Source organism: Phascolarctos cinereus, unplaced genomic scaffold, assembly GCF_003287225.1.
Source record: "Phascolarctos cinereus isolate Bilbo 61053 unplaced genomic scaffold, phaCin_HiC Scaffold_8;HRSCAF=390, whole genome shotgun sequence".
Lineage (NCBI taxonomy): Eukaryota > Metazoa > Chordata > Mammalia > Diprotodontia > Phascolarctidae > Phascolarctos > Phascolarctos cinereus.
Window position 1 is genome coordinate 23,146,841 of NW_027556291.1, and position 20,463 is coordinate 23,167,303.

The following is a 20,463-nucleotide window of genomic DNA, read 5'->3' on the forward strand; positions in this document are numbered from 1 at the left end:
GAGTGGGATACCTAGGGCAGCAACAAGATACTTAGCTAGAGCCCATGGATCATATGAAGGGTCAGGAGACAAAACATTGGATTGGCACGGGGGCAAGGGGTAGAAACCAGCTGATAGAAGGTCCTGAACACTAGTTGAAGAAGTTTAGATTTGGTCTTACGGGTAAATTCTTTCCTTTGGGTTATAGTAAAATGCTTCTTTGCCACAATGTTTTGTTCTAAAACTACCATTTTAGACTTACTGATGCTGAGTGAAGTGAGTAGAACCAGGAGAACGTTGTACACAATAACAGCACACTGTGTGATGACCAACTTTGATAGACTTAGCAATCTAAGACAATTCCAAAAGACTCATGATGGAAAATGGTATCTAAAACTACCATTTTCATTTGGGATTGGGAGAGGGTAACCTGGACCTGTGACTTCATTAGTCTAAGAAATTCCCAGGATGGAAGGTTTCTCCATAAATGCAGATTGGCAACTCATTTAAAATACTCTGACTCTTAGAGAGTTGCCTTAGGCTACTAGGAGGTTCATTGATTTGCCCATGACAGCTGGTGCCAGAGCCTGAACCTAAGCCAAATGGTCCTGGCTCCAAGGCCACACTCTTCCCACTAAGCCATACTGCTTCTCAAGACTGACATATGGCAATGTAATGGCAGAAATGACAAGGGGTCTCAGATGGACAAGGATACAGAAAAATTGGGGATGTTCAATTCTACTGTGCCTATGAATAAAGATGACTTTAGTTATACCTAGACATAAGATCAGGGCCACAGGCCAACAATTGGATTGTAACTTATCGATCAATTTATCAGCCAGCACTCACCAGGTGCTGTGCTAAGTGATAGCAATATGAAGCCAAAGGCAAGACAGTCGCTGCCCTTGAGGATCTCTGAGCTGGGCATCTTCATGACCAAAATAACAAATCACAATGGGCTTTCTTCTATGTGGAAGATGCCTCATCTTCCATCTGATCACTTCTAGCCAACGTTAAGTAATCAGCTGTCCTGACGTTGCTAGTTATGCTAGTTATACTAGCTATATTAGTGAAACTTAACACTCACATGTGTTGGAAATACTGTTACAGGTCTGAAAAGATGTCTGAGAAACCCAGAGGCTTCTGGAGTATTTGAAGAGGAGTCATAAGGCAAGCTTCACACTTTCCTGGGAATTTTTTCCCCTTCAAACCCCCAGGCTCTGTTTCAACAACCCAAGGAGGTCCTGAACTCATTCTTTACATTTGATCATGGATAACTTATCCCACATAGAAATCCGCATATCAAATCCAATTTCCTTGAGGAACTAAAGCTAAGCGCCATATATTGCCTGGCCTGAATATTCTCCGACACTTTCCTGGGTTCAAGAGCAGACATGAAGCACATGATATGACTCCGGAGTCTTTTGTTGTGGAGTAACTCGCTCAGACAGCATAGTTTGTAATCTTATTGCTTGAACCTTTCACTCTGGGGACACTATTAATAGTATGGAATAGCAGCTCCCACATTAAATAAAGTTTTCCAATTACACAAGGGTGAGACGGGTCAGCCAATAAGTGGATGATATTCCAGCCCAAACAAAGGAGTCAAGACTACCAAACTTCATTCTCAGCTCAGCATGGCTGCAATAAACCCCAATGTATGCAGTTTGGAAGGGAGGGGGTGGTTCTCCAAGTCTGCAGAGTACAAATGGAGCCTTGACCACAGCCACTCCTCCAGGGGCCCAAGGCTCATGGGTGCTTTTTCTAGGAGGAAAAACCCAAGCATAAAAAAAGCTTAAGTTGCATAAATCACTTACTCGGATATGAATCTGTTCACTCACAGTTGGAGAAGTTTCTCTTCCTCTGGTCACATCTAATAAGTCAACAAGAGGCCGGATGGTCATTCCCTGCAACATGACAACATTTTGGTAAAATGTGAGCTTGTCAAGGGGAGGAACTGTTTTGTGTGCACTAGGCCTCCCCTCCAGCAAGCCCACTGGCTTTGGCCTGTATCCAACATTCTGTACCCTGTCACTATGTCTTTGCACAGGCTTTGAACCCCTTGCCTAGATTACACTCCCCTCACCTCTGCCTCACTGGATCCCTACCTCCTTTCAGAGCTCAGCTCAAGTACCATGAAGTCTGTTCTGATCCCTCTCAAAGGGTAGTACCAGTCATCCTGATCTATATTTCACCACTGGACCCAGAGGGCTCCTGTGGAGAAAGTGAGGCTGGTGACTTTGCTCAGCCCTCCCTCACTTAAACCCAATTCACTTGCAAGTCATGGCATCACCTCGCTGATGTCATGGTCCTCTTTGAGAACAAAGGACAAACAATGACAACAACAATTATTAGCAACTTCTCCCCCAAATTATTTGGCATTTGTTTTACATATAATTTCTGCTTAGCTGTGCATGTATAGTTACCCCCCAGCAGAATCTAAAGGTCCCTGTGGGCAGGTGCTATATGGCATTTTCTCTGTACCCTCAGTACCTAATACAGTGCCTGGCATATGATATAAGCTGAATAAATGCTTCTTGTGTTGAACTGAATTGATTAGGCAATTAATACCCACTTGTCAAGTTACTGACTATACAAAAAGCCAAACATCTTTCACATGAATTGCCATTTTGAATCCCATACCTTTTTGTACTTTCTAGAGCAGCGTGCATGTGTGTGTGTGTGTGTGTGTGTGTGTGTGTGTGTGTGTGTGTTTTAGCTAGACCCTGAACAGAATGCTGGACACAATCATAAAATCCATAAGGATGGCATTTGGGGGATAGGGAGGGCACAAGTGAATACCATGATACCATGGAAAAGGGATGAGGTTTTCTTTCCCTCAGGTCAGGGGGACATGATGGCATGGTAAAATATGGGAAGTCAGAGAAACCCATGAAAACTTGGTAAATAGCACCTGCAATTTATAGGGCAAAAGAAAGTAGTGAGGAGTTCAGAACATCAAGAATCTTCTGTTGCTGTTCAGTCATTTTCAGTTGTGTCCAACTCTTCTTGACCCCTTTTGGAGTTTTCTTGGAGTGGTTTGCCATTTCTTTCTCCAGCTCATTGTACAGATGAGGAAACTGAGGCAAACAGGGTGAAGTGACTTGCCCAGGGTCACACAGCTAGTATGTGTTTGAGGCCAGATTTGAACTCAGGGAGATGAGTTTTCCTGACTCCAGGCCAGTCACTCTATCCACTGCACCACCTAGCTGCTCCCTAAGAGTCTTCTGCCCTAATTCAAATTCTACCAGGGACTTTAGCAGGCAGGTCATTTTGTCATTAGCTTCTTCTCTGCCATAGAAGGAATCCCACAGACCAGACACCATTGTTCGGTGGTGGGAGTCCAGCCCTGTGGTTAAAGGGAACTCTCAGTGTGGGAACTACTCCATCAAAGCAGATTAGTAGCTCCTCTGTAACCAAGGTCTTAGAGAATCACTGGGGACCCTGAGAGGCTGAGCAACCCCTCCAACCAGTATGTGTCAGATGCAAGGCTTGAGCGCAGACCTTCCCAACTACAAGGCCACATTCTCTCTACTCACCAGTTACTCCACTCTACCTCTCACCTGCAAACTTACCACTGTGGCAGGCTGTAAAGGAAGCTGCTATAAAAAATGAACTCTCTATTGTAACAATCGCCACACGTAGGCATTTCAGCTTAGCTCCATGGCCTAGTCTGGACGAATATCAACTGTAAGGGTGGGAATCAAATTTTCTCAAAACATAGAATGGCGTTATTATAAATGAAGACTTAGAATTTGTGCTGAAGTGGTCAATTTTCAAGGTGGGGGATGTTCTGAAGCATCTTTTCCTGAGATTCTTGTGGTAAAGTAGAAAAGCTAGCTATGAGTCTCTGGTCTCTAAACTGATTTTCTTATTCACTGACTTCCTAAGGACATAAGCCTGACTGTCCCTATGCAATGCTAATGAGACGGCAGCTGTCCAAAGCAGGACTAGTCAGTGGGCTGGGGACCCTGTGGGGTATAGTAGGAAAAGAGCTCAAGTTCCCATCAGAGGACCTGGGTTTCAACCTCAGCTCTGCCTCTGACTTCCCGCATGACCTTGGCCAAGTCACTTTGGCTGACTGGCCTCAGTTCCTCATCTGAGGTCTCTTCCAGCTCTAATTATTATTAACACCAACCAAGTAATCACCACCACTGATTGAAATCATGTGACTCAAAGAGAAAGGGCAATGACTATGGCATCAGAGGATCTGAGTTCAAATCTCACCTCTGATATTCAAATTTTCACTATTTAAAATTATAATTATGCAAAGTGCAGTAATTGGTTCCAGCCCAGTGGAAATTTGTACGTGAATTCAAATAATGTGGCCACTTCACTAGATTCCTGAATCGCACTAGTCTGGACTTAGCTGTACTTACTGTGTGACCTTGGGCAAGAGCCTTCTCTCCGGGCCTCAGTTTCCTCATCTGTAAAATTAAGGTGTTAAACTAGATGGCTTCTGGATTTCTTTGAGCTTAACATCTATGGTTCTATGATAGGTGAAAGGTTATCTAGCAAGACCTTGTCACATCTCAGGTTGCCTCATAACAATAACGAAAAAACCAGGGACCTCAGGAGAAGAAAATGTTAACATCCTTTCAAATGTGGAAAGAAGTGCTTTAAGAGCAGGGTCTCCATTAGAATGCTGGCTCTTGGAGAGCAGGGCCTATGTCAGGGCTTTGTATGCAATGTGTAAACAGAGACATGACCTTTGAGGAAAGTGGAGGGCAGGAACATCTGATAGTCCTAGAAGGCTTTTGGAAGGACGTGGGCCCTGAGCAGAGCCTTGAAGAGATATGAGGATTATTCCAAGAGGTGGAAATGAGAAGGGAGAATGTTGCAGTAATAAGGGACAGTGCATGGCACATACTAGGTACTTAATCCTAGAAAGAGTGGGTGGTATAAATGTTTGTTGAATTGAATTGAATGGAGCTCAAAGGCCCACAGTCTGGGCACTGAGAGGAATATGCCAAACCACTGCCAATGGGCAGCCAAGCTCTTCCTCCTCCTCCTCCTCATCACCAACAGGTGATTAAGCATCTACTATGTTTCAGGCATTGTGCTAAGCACTGGGCATACAAAGAAAGGCAAAAGACAGTTCCTGCTGTCAAGAAGCTCACAGTCTAATGGGAGACACAACATGCAGAATACTGTGTACAAACAAGCTAATTTCATAGGGAAGGGGTGAGGGAGGAAGGGGGAGGAATGAGGGCACTGGGAAAGACCCTGCAGAAGGTAGGCTTTAAGCTGAGTTTTGAAGGAAGCCAGGAGGTAGAGGCAAGGAATGACTGCATTCCAGCCATAGTGGATAGTCAGTGCAAAGGCAGAGTCTGTGCTAGGACCAACAAGCAGTCCACTGTCACCAGATCAGGTGGAGAGGAGTAAAGTATAAGACTGGAAAGACAGGAAGGGGACAGATTGTTAAAGGCTTTAATATGTAAACAGATGATTTTATATTTGATCCTGGAGGTAATAGGGAGCCACTGGAGTTTCTTGAGCAGAGGGGTAACATTGTCAGATTTGTGCTTTAGGAATATCACTTTGGTATCTGAGGAGAGGACAGACTGGAATGGGGAGAAATTGAGGCAAGGAGATCCACCAACAGGCTCCTGCTATCATAAGTGCACCCACCCCACTTTGTCCTCTTCATAGACCTCACAGACCTAGGAAGAAACCAGGGCTTGAGTGAGAAAGCAACAGGTAGGAGCTACCTAGCTGCTCCTTGGCTTTGTGGCACAGAGACTCCTGGGCTTGGAAATCAGGGGCCCTGGATGCATTCACCCACCACAGCATGCTGCTGGCCCCAAGAATCTCAATCACTTTGAGATTAAATCTTCAGTATTTGTAAATACTGAAGAATTAGTCAGAAGTATCAAGTCAAAATAGCCACAGAGTACTATGCCAGTGATTCTGAATAACTTGTAGGGGAAGGAGGAGAGGAACATTCTTTCAATTAAGAAACCCCACTAAAGTCATTTTGTCATTTGGAAAATTATTCTGTGTTCTTTTATTGTTGGAGCAATTGCTTGTTAACAAATATGAACATTGTGCATGGCTTGGGAGAGGGAAGGGTGCGAGGGCACAGCAAAATCTTCACCGAACAGAGGACATGAAATGTTGTCAGCAGAAGTGACAATTCTGCTCCCTTTGGCTCAGGTCTGCCTCGGCTGGCCTGGGGCACATGTACTTCTCCTTTTTACAAATTGGGAAACTGAGAACAATCCCTGGAGTGATCAGCTGTGATTCTTACAACACTCATTTGAGGTGCGACGTACAAGAATCACAGGCCCGTAGGCTGAGTTGGCAGGGCCCTAAAATTACCCAGTTCACGTTGTTCAAAGCCCTCATTTTATAGATGAGGAAACTGAGGCCCAGAGAGATAAAGTAACTTCCTCAAAGTCACAGAGGCATTAAGTGGCTGAGGCAGGATTTGAATCCAGATCCTCTAGCTCTAAACCAGGGGTCATGCTAATGTACCAATGCTGTCTCCCCATTTTTAGATGAGGAAACTAAGTCACAATTCCTGAATGATCAGTTAGCTTCACTGGCTTTCACGGGCACAGACTGTATCCCTAACCCCACTGTCATTATATATGAGGACATTTGTCAGAATGACAAAAGGGCAAACAGGAGGGTAATTACATCACCCTATAGAAAATATGGGGTCTGTGATATTATCAGTAATATTGTCAGACATGTGAACTCCCTCCATGCAGGCCAGATCATAAGCAGCCTAGGACTTAGGGAATACATCCTAGAGAATGGCCTGAGGAGAGGAGAGACGGCCCATGCTTAGGGGGCTGATGCCAAGCTTCCATGTGAACCCAGATCATCAGACAATCTGCACCCCGGCTCTCCTTCCTTCAAGCTCAACACTGGCTCCACTAGGGCACGTTTGGCACTATCCACCTTTCCTAAAGGAAACAATCGCTATGGGGCTTCCCTGCCGTGGCATTTCAATCTTGGGGAAAGCAACAAATCCTAGGAATACTTCAGCCACTAGATGGTGGTGGAATGACATTGCAGGTTCTCTCCCCCACGCCCGCCTTCAGCGGCTTCCAGCTCAACGTCAAGGCCAAAGAGAAGAAACCGAGACAAAAGATCCAGCGGTACAAGGTGAAGGACAGGGATGCCAATGCCTTTCAATGTTTTGGGGACCCAATTTCAAACAAAACAGCAGCTCTTATTGATGACAGGGGGCGGGGCTGAACCTGTAGGGCTGGCCCAGAGCAGCTTCTCCATGGATAACATATGGATGTGGTTAAAGTCACAAGTAGAGAGAAGTGGAGCACATGTAGGCCATTTCACAGGAAATGGAAATGAATTCTTGAAAATCACGTTGTATTTCAAACCAGTATTCTTCTGCTGAAAGCATCTATTAAAGTGAAAGCTGGGTAAAGCTTAGTTAAATCAAATGTGATTTTCTGAAGGCTTAATTAAAACTGATTTTTAAATGGCAAGAAAATAAATGTTGGAGCTTAACCAAAACCATTCACCAAAAATAAAAATGGGGGCTTTTCAGAGAAGATGAGTGCAGCTGGTAAGTGGCAGAGCCAGGTTGGGAGCCAGGTCTGCTGACTCGAAAATCCAAGTGAGCATTTACATAGTACATTACGGTCTGGAAAATACTTTGAAAACATGTCAACTCATTTGACCCTCACAACAACCCTAGAAGGTGGGTGCTAACATTATCTCCATTTTACAGATGAAGAAACTGAGGCTGACAGAGATTGCCCAGGGCCACACAACTAGCAGGCGTCTAAGACAGGCTTCAGACTCAGGTCTTCCTGACTCCAAGGTTAGCACTGCAGCCCTCGTGCCATCTAAACATCCCCAAACAAATCCTCGTCTCACTGCACTCGGTGGCCACAAAGTATCAAAGTCAAAGGTTTTGGGAAAAGCTGCAAATGTGTGCATTGGCAAATGAGGAAGATTCTTACCCTTCCTCCCAGATTCTTAGAGCAATCAATACAGTACAAACTCAAGTGGCTGGAGCTGACATTGACCTGGTACATGGTTTAGAAAGCCAGACAAGTCAGGCCCCCAAATAGTTTCAAGATAAATAATCAAGTGTATTCTGCATTATAGCTGGGTGGCACAATGGATAGAGCGCCAGGCCTGGAGTCGGAAGACTCACCTCCCTGAGTTCCAATGTTATTAGCTGTGTGACCCTGGGCAAGTCACTTCACTCTGTTTGCCTCAGTTTCCTCATCTGTAAAATGAGCTGGAGAAGGAAAAGGCAAACCACTCCAGGACCTTTGCCAAGAAAACCCCAAAAGGGATCACAAAGGGTCAGACATGACTGAAAATGACTGAACAACAGTAAAACACATGGCCCTTCTCCCACTCCTCCAATACTGCATAGACCTTTTGTCTGAAGTAGATGAAATCAAGGTTTGACAGCTAGCAATGACAAGCAATTCAGCAAGGCCCACAGCCTCCTGCTTTTTGACTGCAGAGACATGCCTAGGATGGGCTGGCGGGCCCTTGGTCCCAGGAAAGCCAAATTTAGAGGATACTGACAACACTATTCCAGTGTGAACTTGCTCCCCAGACATGGTCATGCTCTTCTGCAGCCAGGCCAGTCTCTTGCAGCTGCTGTGGCTGCCACCTGGTCCTAGGGCTTGAGTTTCCTGACCCTCCTCCCAGGCTCCCCCAGCACCATAGGACTACCCCATAGCATTGGCCAGCCCTTCAACACACAGGAATCTATGGTATCTTAAGGTTTCCAAAGGCCACAGCTCAAATGAAGTACCCCACTGTGCACACCTCTTATGCCATGCAAAAATTCCTAGTTACATCTCTGCCTTTGCTAATAAATCAATGCCATGGCAGACTTGCTAGTGCATGTCATAATGGGCTGTTTTCACATACAGTTCAGTGCTCAGGAAGAAAGGCCATTGCCCCCTTCCCTCTCCTTTCCTCCCAAAGCCATATTTACCTGTACAAAAACCGTGAAGAGGATCACCACCGTGGTTGCCGCAATGAAGAGCTTCTTCCGGGGGAAGTTCGGGAGGAGAAAAACGAGAGAGAAACAGATGGCCCCCCTCAGTCCCCCGTAGGCGATAATGAACTGGTCCTTTCTGGTGACTGTGTTCACATGACATTTATTCACAAAGAAGGTCAACACGAGGACACCTACATTTCCAAAGGGGAAGAAAGAAGAGGTGAGAAGTCAGTAGAGAGTCAATGGTCACAAATGGGAGGTGAGTATAAATAGAAATGACAGCATTGTAAGAGAACTGAATTCTGAATGACATGAAAACCAGTGTGGGTCCCAAGGAATGGACCTTTCTTCTTTCAGCAAAAAGGCAGGGGCCTATCAGACTGCAATGTTGCATGTATTGTCAGACAAGGTGACTGAATTTTTGCTTAGCTGCTTTTCTCTGCTACCAAGGAGTCTTCGATTCCAAGCAGAGGGGAGGATTGTATTTCAAGAAGTGATTGCAATGGGGCAGCTAGGTGGCACAGTAGATCAAGCACCAGCCCTGAAGTCAGGAAGACCTGAGTTCAAATCCAGCCTCAGACCAAACACTTGACACTTACTAGCTGTGTGACCCTGGGCTAGTCACTTAACCCCAATTGCCTAAAAAAAAAATTTTTTTTTAAAAGAAGTGATTGCAACAATGACTGTGATGCAAAAGTAAAAGGCATCAATAAAAACTTATTTTTTAATGGAGTGCAGAAAATTATTATTAAACTAAATGAGAATTCTAAGGATTGGTGATAAATAATTAAAAAGCTGAGACTAGTTAAATTCTTAAAGGCTTTGGTCATAAGCTCATGGAATTTTTTCAAGCTGGAAAGGACTCTGGATATCCTCCCATTTCAAAGCTAAGTAAACAGAGGCAGAGAGGTCAAGCGGTTGTCCCAGATCACATAGCACAGGCCCTATTCATTCTACCATACTCTGCTGCCTCTCCATCAGAGGGTTTTCTTTAAGTGGCTTCCCTCTTTTTTTTTTTCCGCTTTGCTCCAGATTTTGAAAGTGAAACTGGAATTATGGATGGTATTCCCTTGGGGCTTGAAATGGGTGTGCTGGGTAACTGCAAAATGAATCACAGAAACCAAGGAAAATATTTCCATCCATTCTCAGAAAATCTGATAACCCATGTCCAGATTCCTAGTTTGGAGGCAGCCACCTTTAAGAAACCTGGGATGCTACATGCTGAAGGTATTGAAAGAGAGTTCTAGGGTTCTGAGTGTAGGCCTGGAAGAAGGGAGCCCTGAAACCCCACTCCTGTTCAGCCCTGCCTAGAGACTCAGGAGCAAACTCTGTCCAGGATTGGCCTTGCAAGCTTCCAGGTCATGTGACCAACAAGATGGCAGAAAAGCCATTTTCTCTGATCCCCATAACTTCTCAAACTTCTCCAAAATAGGAATTATACAGCAAAGAGAAAGCAACTTCAGCTGTCTCCATGCCCGAGGATATCCAGAATCTAAAACATTAAAAAAAAAAACCATGAACTGACTCTGACTGACCCTGAGCTCGCTCAGCACCCCTCCCAAGCTACTGGCAACAAGGCTGAACTAGCAGAAACAAGGACACAAGCTCACATCATAATGTACCCCCATCCCTGGTCCCCCCTCCCTTCCAGTGCCATGGAGGCTCCAGCTCCAGGCTGTAGCATTTTGCCCAGGCTGTAGCAGACAACCGTCATGGCCACAGCCTTTCAGGAGCAAAAGCCTGCAGGGGGCCACGACTCAGTAGCACCAGTGCTATAAAGCTCTAAAGTGTCAGTGCTGGGGTGGTCAACCCTGAACACCAGCACTGTAAAGGTCCAAATTGTCAGTGCCAGGCCGAAGGACTAAGGAACGGAGGGAGTAGATCAGGACACCAGGACAGGAAACCACAATCAGAGGAGAGAGAGTCAGGAAGTGAGCAACAGGGGAGAGAAAAAAGACTGAAATTACCAAGGAAGAAGAAAATTCAAAGACCTTGAACAGAAGCAGATCATTCAACAGGAAAATCAGTAACAACAGAAGGAAACATGGCTTCCATAGCCAATAAATGAGTTCAAGCATCTACAAATAAATACTGCAAAACAAGGAAAATGATCCAACACTAGATGAGACAGGGGACCCTGTGGAAACCGAGGAGAACATGGAACTATAACATTATGTTCCTGAGTGGTTTAAAAGAGAAATAAGAATAATGACAGCAGAATTTATGGCCTACACAGCAAAAAACATTAGCAGAATAGAGAAACTGGAATTTCCAATGGTAAGCCTTACCGAAGAAACAAAAGAGAGCATAGACCGGGAATGCAAATACAAAGGAAAGGAAATTCAAATAACGCAAGATTATTCTGTACCAACTAGAAAGTGCAGGAGGGAATGGAATAATGTGTTCTGAAGAGCAATGCAGTTCAGGATGCAGCCCACAGTGACCCTGCAAATCTGAGTTTAACCATACATGAAAAAAGATGGACATTCAATAATAAAAACGTGTTCAAAACATTTTTATAAGAAAACTAGAACCGAGGATATTATTTGCTCCTGGAACACCCCAAACAATATACATGCAGGAGAGTACATAAATTCAGGAGACAACAACAGCAACAGTAACAGTGTGACAACAAAGACACTCGTAAGAGACGTTTTTCCTAAGAGACAGGGATGAAGGTAGAAATCTGGTAGAGATAGCAGCGAAAGTGGATGGGGGCATTATGGATAGAACTTGACAACACCTTGCCTATAGGTGAATCAAGGCTTTTTGTGGGACTACATTACAACATGGAAGGGTACATGAAAAGGGAGAGGGGAACAAGGGGATAGTGAGGAGTGTGCAATGTTCCAGGGTCAAATCAAGGGCTAACAATGAGGGGAAGGTTACCCCTGTGGCCTCAAAAAGAAAAGAGCCTACAGGAGAGTGGGTGATGAGGAGGGAAGATGCATCAAAAAGAGGAAAAGGAAGAAGAACTTACTTTGGTACTATGAGGGGGTTCTACTGATGAATGCTCCTGTAGGTGAAGAGCAATAGTCTGTGAAGGGAGATGGGGACCTTACACTGGGTGTAGCCTGGGGGATTTGGTGCTTGAAAAGTCTACTTCTTCTACACGGGGAAGGGAAGAGTTGGAACCATTGGGGGCAATTGGCACTTGGGGGATTGAGAAACTAAAGACCTAAGGAGTAAATTTTTAGGAAAATCTGGGAAAAAAAGAAAAAATACCCAAGGAAGGGTAGAGATCAATGGTGGGCTGAATAATCAAGGATGTGATAGAAAAGGGGCCCTACCACAGGTAAGCGTCCTCTCCAACACATACAACAATTGGCATTGTTCTGGGAGCAAGGCACGATGGAAAACAGAAATCCATGGCAGAAACTTCCCAGAAGTTTTGAGGAATACATGCATGAGGAATACAGAGAAAAGAGAGAGAGCAGATAATTACAGGAGTCATAAATCAGAAAATGAGAGTCTGGAGTAAACAGAAAAGGAGGATGGATAATGAAGAGAATGAGAGAAACCTTTTGTGGAAAAAGGTACAAAAAATGAAATTTTAAAAACTAATGAACAGGACTAGTTGAAGGGGAGAAGAGGAAGGGGGAATCTACTTGACTAACTGAGAGGAAAAAAGGCAGGGGTAAGAATTATATAAGCAGTTACTAAGCCTTTCAAAGTTGATTATCTTCACAATATCGCTGTTACTGTATAAATTATTCCCCTGATTCTGCTCACTTCACTTTGCATCAACTCATATAAATCTTCCCAGCTTTTTATGAAACCACCCTCTTCATCATTTTTTATAGTACCATAGTATTCCATCACATTCATATGTCATAACTATGAGCATCCTCACAGTTTCCAACTCTTTGCCACCACAAAAACAGACCTGCTATAAATATTTTTGTACATATGGGTCCTTTTTCCTTTTTCTTTGACCACTTTGGGGTTTAGACCTAGTAGCAATATTGCTGGGTCAAAAGGTATGCATAGTTTAATACCTTTTGGGGTATAGTTCCAAACTGCCTTCCAGAATGGTTGGAGTAGTTCACAATTCCACCAATAGTGCATTAGTGCACCTATTTTACCACATCCTCGCTAGCATTTGTCATTTTCCTTTTCTGTCATCTTAGCTAACCTGATAGATGTGAGATAGTTCCTCCACGTTGTTTTAATTTGAATTTCCCTGGTTTATCTGTCAGATTTATGGATAAGGGAAGAATTCAGGACCAAAGTAGATATAGAAAGCATTATAAAATATAAAATAATTTTGATAATATAAAATTAAAAAGTTTTTTGCCCAAACAAATACAATACAACCAAAATTATAAGGAAAGTAGAAAACTGGGGGAAATTTTTGTAACAAGTATCTCTGATAAAGGCCTCATTTCTCAGATATATAGAGAACTGAGTTAAATTTATGAAAATATAAGTCATTACCCAATTGATAAATGGTCAAAGCATATGAGATAAGGAGAAGAGCAGTTTTCAGACAAAGAAATCAAAGCTGTCTATAGTCATATAAAAAAATGCTCTAAATCATTAGTGATCAGAGAAATAAAAATTAAAACAGCTCTGAGATACCACCTCACACCTATCAGAGTAGCGAATATGACAAAAAAGGAAAAAAACGTTGGATGTTGGAGGGGATGTAGGAAAATTGGAACACTAACATATTGTTGGTGGAATTGTGAACTGATTGAACTGTTCTGGAGAGCAATCTGGAACTATATCCAAAGAGCTATAAAACTGTGCATACCCTTCGATCCAGCAATACCACTTCCAGGTCTATATCCCAAAGACATCCAAAAAAGGGTAAAGGACGTATTTGTACAAAAATATGTATAGCAGCTCTTTTTGTAGAGGCTAAGAATCAGAAATCAAAAAGGAGATGCCCATCAATTACAGAACGGCTAAACAAGCTGTGGTATGTGGTTGTAATGTAATATCATTGTGTTATAAGAAATGACAAGCAGAATGATTTCAGAAAAACCTGCAAAGATTTACATACATAGTGAACTGATACATAGTGAAGTGAACAGAAAGAGGAGAACATTGTACACGGTAACAGCAATATTGTTCGATGAAGAACCAAGAATGACTTAACTATTCTCAGCAACACAAGGATCCAAGAAAATCTCAAAGGACTAATGATGAATCTGCCTTCAGAGAAAGAACTGATATTGACTGAATACAGACTGAAGCATGCTATTTTTCACTTTTTCTTCTTTTTTTTTTATTCGAGTCTTCTTGTACAAAGTGACTAACATGGAAATGTTTTACATAATTACACATATATAACCTATATCTGACTGCTCACCATCTCAAGGGGGGAGGAAGGAGAGATAGAATTTAGAACTCAAAACTTTAAATAAAAATGTTTTTAAAAATTATAAAAAATAAAGGCAACTCCACAGGTAAAATAAAATTACATTTCCCTAATTATTAGTGATTTAGAGCACTTTTCCACATGATTATTAATAGCTTTGATATCTTCTTCTAAAAACTGCCTGTTCATATCCCTTGACCATTCATCAGTTGAGAAATGGTTATTATTCTTATAAATTTGGCTCAGTTCCTTATATCACTCCCATGTTCATAAACTCCCAAATGCCTTTATCTGATCATAATCTTTTTATCATAATCTTTTGTTATCCCATCCTTTCCTCTGCCGTTCTTTCCCAGCCCATCACCCCTGTCCTCGCTTCTCTACCAACTCCTTTGTGAATAAGTTTAATTCAATACCATCTTCTACTTTGGAGTCCTTTCCCAGCTTTGGATTACTGCCACCCTCTGCTGCGTAATGAAGCTGGAGAAAAATCACAAAAACAAGGTGACTGTTACACAATCTCAAACGGGCCCTCACTAAAGCAAGACAATCCTCTTACATCTCCTTAATCAAATATCAGTCTCACTCCCCACAGTGACTTTTGTTTTGGTTTGGTTTTTTTGGTGAGGCAATGGGGTTGAGTGATTTGCCCAGGGTTGCACAGCTAGTAAATATCAAGTGTCTGAAGCTGGATTCGAACTCAGGTCCTCCTGACTCCAAGGCCAGAGCACAGTGACTTTTCCAAACCTTTTCATCCTTCTTCAAACCTCCCGTGGCACCTCTTCCCCTTCCCAATTTGAGGACCTCACCTTCCTTCACTTGCAAAAGTTAAGACCTTTTGCCAAGAGAGCTCCCTCTTCTCCCCTCTTCCTCATCTCCTATAACAGACCTCTTCTCCCACTATCTCCTCCTTCACCCCTGTCTCTAAGAAGTAGCCCTTATCTTTGGCAAGGCAATCTCCTCTACCTGCACCCTTAATCCCATCCCCTCCTGTCTTCTCCAGCTGACTGTGCCCTCTGTCATCCCTACACTGTCTACTGGCTGCCTCCCTGCTGCCTACAAACACACTCATGTCTCTTCCATCCTTCCAAAAACATCACTCGATCCTCCTATCGCTGCTAGCTATTGCCCTAGGCTTCTTCTCCCTTTCATGGCTAAACTCCTTGAGAGAATCATCTACAGTTGGTATGGCCACTTCCTCTTCTCCAGTTCTTCTCTAACCCTTCTATATAATCTCATGCAGACCTCATCAACAAAGAAAGCTCATCATTCAACTAAAATGGCCTTCTCCAGAGCTCCCAGTGATCTCTTAATTGCCAAAGCTACTGGTCTTTTCTCAATCGTCATCGTTATCCTCTGGTCAGCCTTTGGCACTGCTGATCACGCTTTTCTCCACAACATTCTCTCTTCTCCAGGTTTCTCTTGGTTCTACTCCTCCCTGAGCGTTCCTTCTCAGTCTCCTTTGCTGAATTTTCACTCAGCTTATGTCCACCAGCTCTGGGAATCTCCCAAGGCCCCCTCGTCTTGTCCCCCATTCTATACTCTATCACTGGACAACCATATCCGTTCCCATGGGTTCAATGATCACTTCTATGCAGGTGACTCCCATGTCTACATATCCAGCCCTAATCTTTCCCCCAGGGACCAAACTCACACCCTCAATTGCATTCCGTGTATGTCAAACTGGATGACCTCTAGATGTCTCAAACTCCACATTTCCAAAGCAGAACTCGTTAACTTTCCCCCCAAACACTCTCTTCTTCCTAACTATCCTATAATTGTCAAGGACACCACCATCCTCCCAGTCAGCTATGCTTACAACCTCAATGTCATTCTCAACTCTTCACTCTCACTCACCTCCCATATCCAATCTGTTGCCAAGTCCCGCCAACTGTACCTTCCTGACATCTCTCACGTATGCTTCCTTCTTTGCTCTGACCTTGCCACCACCTCATGCCTCACCTCTTGCAATGGTCTACTGATTGGTCCCCTGTCACAAGTATCTCCCCCACTCCAGTTCATCCTCCACTTAACTGCCAAAGGGATTTTCCTAAATGACAAATCTGGTCAAATCACACTTCTACTCAATAAAGTCCAGTGGTTAGGGGCAGCTAGGTGGCACAGAGGATAGAGCACTGGCCCTGAAGTCAGGAGGACCTGAGTTCAAATCCAGCCTCAGGCCAAACACTTGACACTTACTAGCTGTGTGACCCTGAGCAAGTCACTTAACCCCAATTGCCTTAAAAAAATAAAATAAAATCCAGTGGTTCCCTTTTACCCACAGGCTCAAATGGAAATCCTCACAGCCTGGGCCCCATTTCAGGTCTTCTTACACTTGACTCCCCAAGGCATACTCTGTGATCCAGTGACACATGACACAGGCCTTTTTGCTATTCCTACAATCGTGCAGGCCATCCCCTGTACCTCTTCACTGGCTACCTCCAAGAAATACTTTCCCCCGCCCTGCTTCTTGGCTTTCTAGCTCAAATCACATCCTCTGTAGGAAGCCTTTCTTCTATATCTTGTATGGACGTAATCATTTCCAAGATGTTTCTCCTGTTAGAATGTGAGCACCCCGTGAAATAGGAAAATAAATCTACTCAGAATGTGACCTGTGGTCTTCAAGGAAGGTAGAGACATAATAAATGGCTGAGGACACTAGGTAGCCAGAGGCAGCCCATCCCACTTTGCCTTGAGACCACTTAAGCTTGCTGAGCCTCGTAAGAGGCCTTTCTTTGTGTCCTCATCACAGTGACTGGCATCAAGTAAGAACTTAATAAATGTTTGTTGACTGAATAATTGACTATCAGCATGCTGCTATTTTCATAAATGGCTAGAAATATTGTCCTTGGTCCTACGGCCCTGATCTTACTTGCTCTTGGCATAGTAAAAAGCACGATGGACCTCAGAGGACATAGGAGGACATTAGTTCCAATCCTTCTTTGTCTCTTACTACCTGTGTGACCTTGAGCAATGCACACTCTGTCTGGGCCTCAGTTCCTCATCTGCAAAAATGAAAAGGTTAGAATAGATGTTCTCAGAGGTCCCTTCCAAACAGTGGTATGCTGGTAAATTTTTAACAATTAGCTTCCCAAGGAGAAAAAATATAGGTATAACACACTTAAGTCTAATCTGCATTATTATCATTTTCTCCATCACTTTCTTAAGTCTAGACAATCGACCAAATGATAAATCCAGGCCTGATTTGCAGCATTTGCAGATTTCTGAGGCATAAATGCTCACACTGAAAATTTAATGATCGGCTCACAAGCACACTCCTGCTTCCAGCTCAAAATCCCAGAAAAAGAGATCTCCTTAACTGCCTTTACTCTACCTTTCCCCACCACTGATCTTGAGGTACATGGTCTGAGGATGTTTGTTTTCCTATTTCACTTCAAAAGTGATTTTATTTAAAAAACAACAACAACCACCCAGACATTTTACAACCTCAGTGAGGCTTTGCACTATGCCTTGGAAGAGCGGGAAATAGGCTTCTATGAACCTGGATGACATGTGGCTGTTAGCTGTCCTGGTAATAAGTACCCTACACACATGTTAATGGCTACTCAAGCGGCCCTGCCTGCCTTACTGCTCCTCCTCACACACCTGGGCAATCTGCCTAATGTGCTTCTCCATCTCCATGGGGGAAGTGTCTCAGGCTCCCTGCAAGGGCTAACAGTGCAATGATGACTATTCGTTGGGAAGGAAGGGGGAGGGCAACATATAAATGTCAAGCAAAGATGATGGACTATAAACAGAAAGCCAAGAGAAGCTATAAATTGCACAATAAAGAGGAGGCCCTGTTTAGCTTGTAATGAAGCAATGAGGTTTGCAGGCTAACATGGCATGGCCCACGTGGGCACTTCCCTTGTCTGAAGTTGTGGCCTCACACAACACAATTGATGTGGAACAGCAAGGAGCCTCCATCTAGAGTCTTGAAATCATAGCCCTCTCTCTCTCACTTCCTCTCTTTCAGTCTCAGTTTCTCCACCTGTCAAATGGGGAGGAGCGGGTTTGGACTAAGTGATCTCTTAGGGCCTTTCCTGGTCTCAATCTTATGAATGTGGGTAGAGTCGTAGGAGAAAATCTCAGGGTAGGAATGAGATGAGGGTCTAAAGTTGTGGCTGTGGTTCAAGGCCCCAATGTTAACCAGGCCTCCTCCCTCAACTCTCACTATACGCAGGAGTAAACCAAGGCAAAGAGAGGTGAAGTGACTGAGCCATGGTCATACAGTATGTTCACACCAAGATCTCTTCTGACCTTTCTCCTTCCACAGCAATGGCACCAAACATCTGCAATGATATTGGAAGGTGGAAAGGCAAGGCAGGAACATACAGATCACTGAAGATGAAAAGCGCACATTCCTTCCATACTGCCAACACAGGCCAAGTATGGGATAGTGGCAATCTGCCCTTCAAGGGCCATATGTAGAGCCGTTGTGACTGGCTGAGTGTAGCCAGGAGGGGGAGGGCACCAAAGGCAGCCCTCCTCACCCAACAACGATAATAATATTAATACAGTTCAAAGAGCTATCAGAGTCATAGGCTTAAAGCCAGAAAAACCTTAGAAACCACGTAGTCTAATTCAGGAGGAAATGGCACCCAGAAAAGTTGTGCCACGAACTCAGGTCCTCCAGATCCAGCCGACTTCCCATTGTACTACTCATTCTCCCCTATTGCACTGTTGTGAATATTCCTTTCAGTGACTTGTCCAAAAAAAATAGCAAGTTTATACTTTCATGCAAATATGATGGTTGACTTCAGAGGAGAAAATATCGTAGTGGGTGGTAACAGCATTGGATTTGGAGCAGGAGGATCTAGGCTCAAATCCTGGCTCTGCTACTTATAACTTGCGAGTCCTTGGGCAAGCCTCTGCAACCCTCTGGGCCTCAGTTTTCTTCTCTGTCAAATGAGAAAGTTAGACTAAGATAACCTTGGAAGTACTTTCCAGCCAGAAATTTGTGATTCCAGGACCACATACTATCTTGGCCTAATTGAGCCCAAAATTCAGCTCATTTGGTTCATACAAAAATACTTATGGTCCCATACCTAATGCTCGCCACACGAGGCAGAAAATGATGGTGAAACAAATATACGGCCAATTCCACTCATGGTTCTCACCGATGGTCGAAACCCCCAGGAAGATGAAGATAAGAGTATCGCTCACACTGCTCCACATCTTCATAAAGTACTTGATGGTGGTATGAGACTTCTGGGAAATGTTGGCCTCTACATAGCGCTTCATGCTCATGGCGCAGGCGATGATGCTAGAGTAGAAAAATAGCATTAACATTAAGGGGAAAGGAACACAAAACCCTCTTTGGGCTTACGTCTGACTTCCTGTGACTCGCCTCGCTCTGGTTTATTCCACAATGTGAGAAACACACAGTTGCTAAGCTATTCATCCCCTTTGACCCAAGGAGCCCATCACTGGGCATATACCTCTAGAAGGAGAATGACAAAAAGTAAAGTCCTAAAATATCCCAAAATAACCAAAGAACTGGAAGAAATGGAAACAGTGTCAGATTTTATATTCTTTGGCTCAAAGATCACTGCAGATGGAAACTGCAACCATGAAATTAAAAGACGCTTGCTCCTTGGAAGGAAAGCTATGGCAAATCTGGACAGCAGACTAAAAAGCAGGGACATCATATTGCTGACAAAGGTCTGTATAGTCAAAGCTATGGATTTTCCAGGAGCAATGTGTGGCTGTGAGAGTTGGACTATGAGGAAAGCTGAGAGCCACAGAATCCATGCTGTCAAATTGTAGTGCTGGAGAAGACTTTTGAGAGTCCCCTGGACAGCAAGGAGATCCAATCAGTCAATACTTAAAGAAATTAACTCAGGCTATTCACTGGAAGGTGAACTGAAGCTGAAGCCTAAATACTTTGGCCACTTAATGAGAAGATGGGACTCATTGGAAAAGACCATGATGTTGGGAAAGACTGAAGGCAAAAGGAAAAGGGCAGAGGATGGGATGGACAGATAGTATTATGGAAACAACAAACATGAACTTGGACACACTTTGAGAAGCAGTGGAGGGTAGAAGGACCTGGCATGATATGGTCTATGGGGTCACGAAGAGTCGGACACAACTGGACAACAACTTCCCGACTGTGGGCCTGGTGCTCTATCTGCTGAGCCACCTAGCTGAACTCTAGTGAACTGCAATGGCCAATGTTAATCCTGGAGAAGGGATGATGAAGCGCTTC

General features: G+C 43.8%; 1 protein-coding gene across 1 annotated transcript in view; it reads right to left on the reverse strand.

Annotated features, from left to right (window-relative positions):
- Positions 1–20,463, reverse strand: part of LOC110193056 (sodium/hydrogen exchanger 2-like) — a 95,134-nt gene that overhangs the window by 37,908 nt on the left and 36,763 nt on the right. Inside the window, 3 exon segments of the mRNA XM_020964617.2 lie at positions 1,797–1,886; positions 8,921–9,117; positions 19,301–19,518. Of these exon segments, the coding sequence (XP_020820276.2) occupies positions 1,797–1,886; positions 8,921–9,117; positions 19,301–19,518 (505 nt within the window).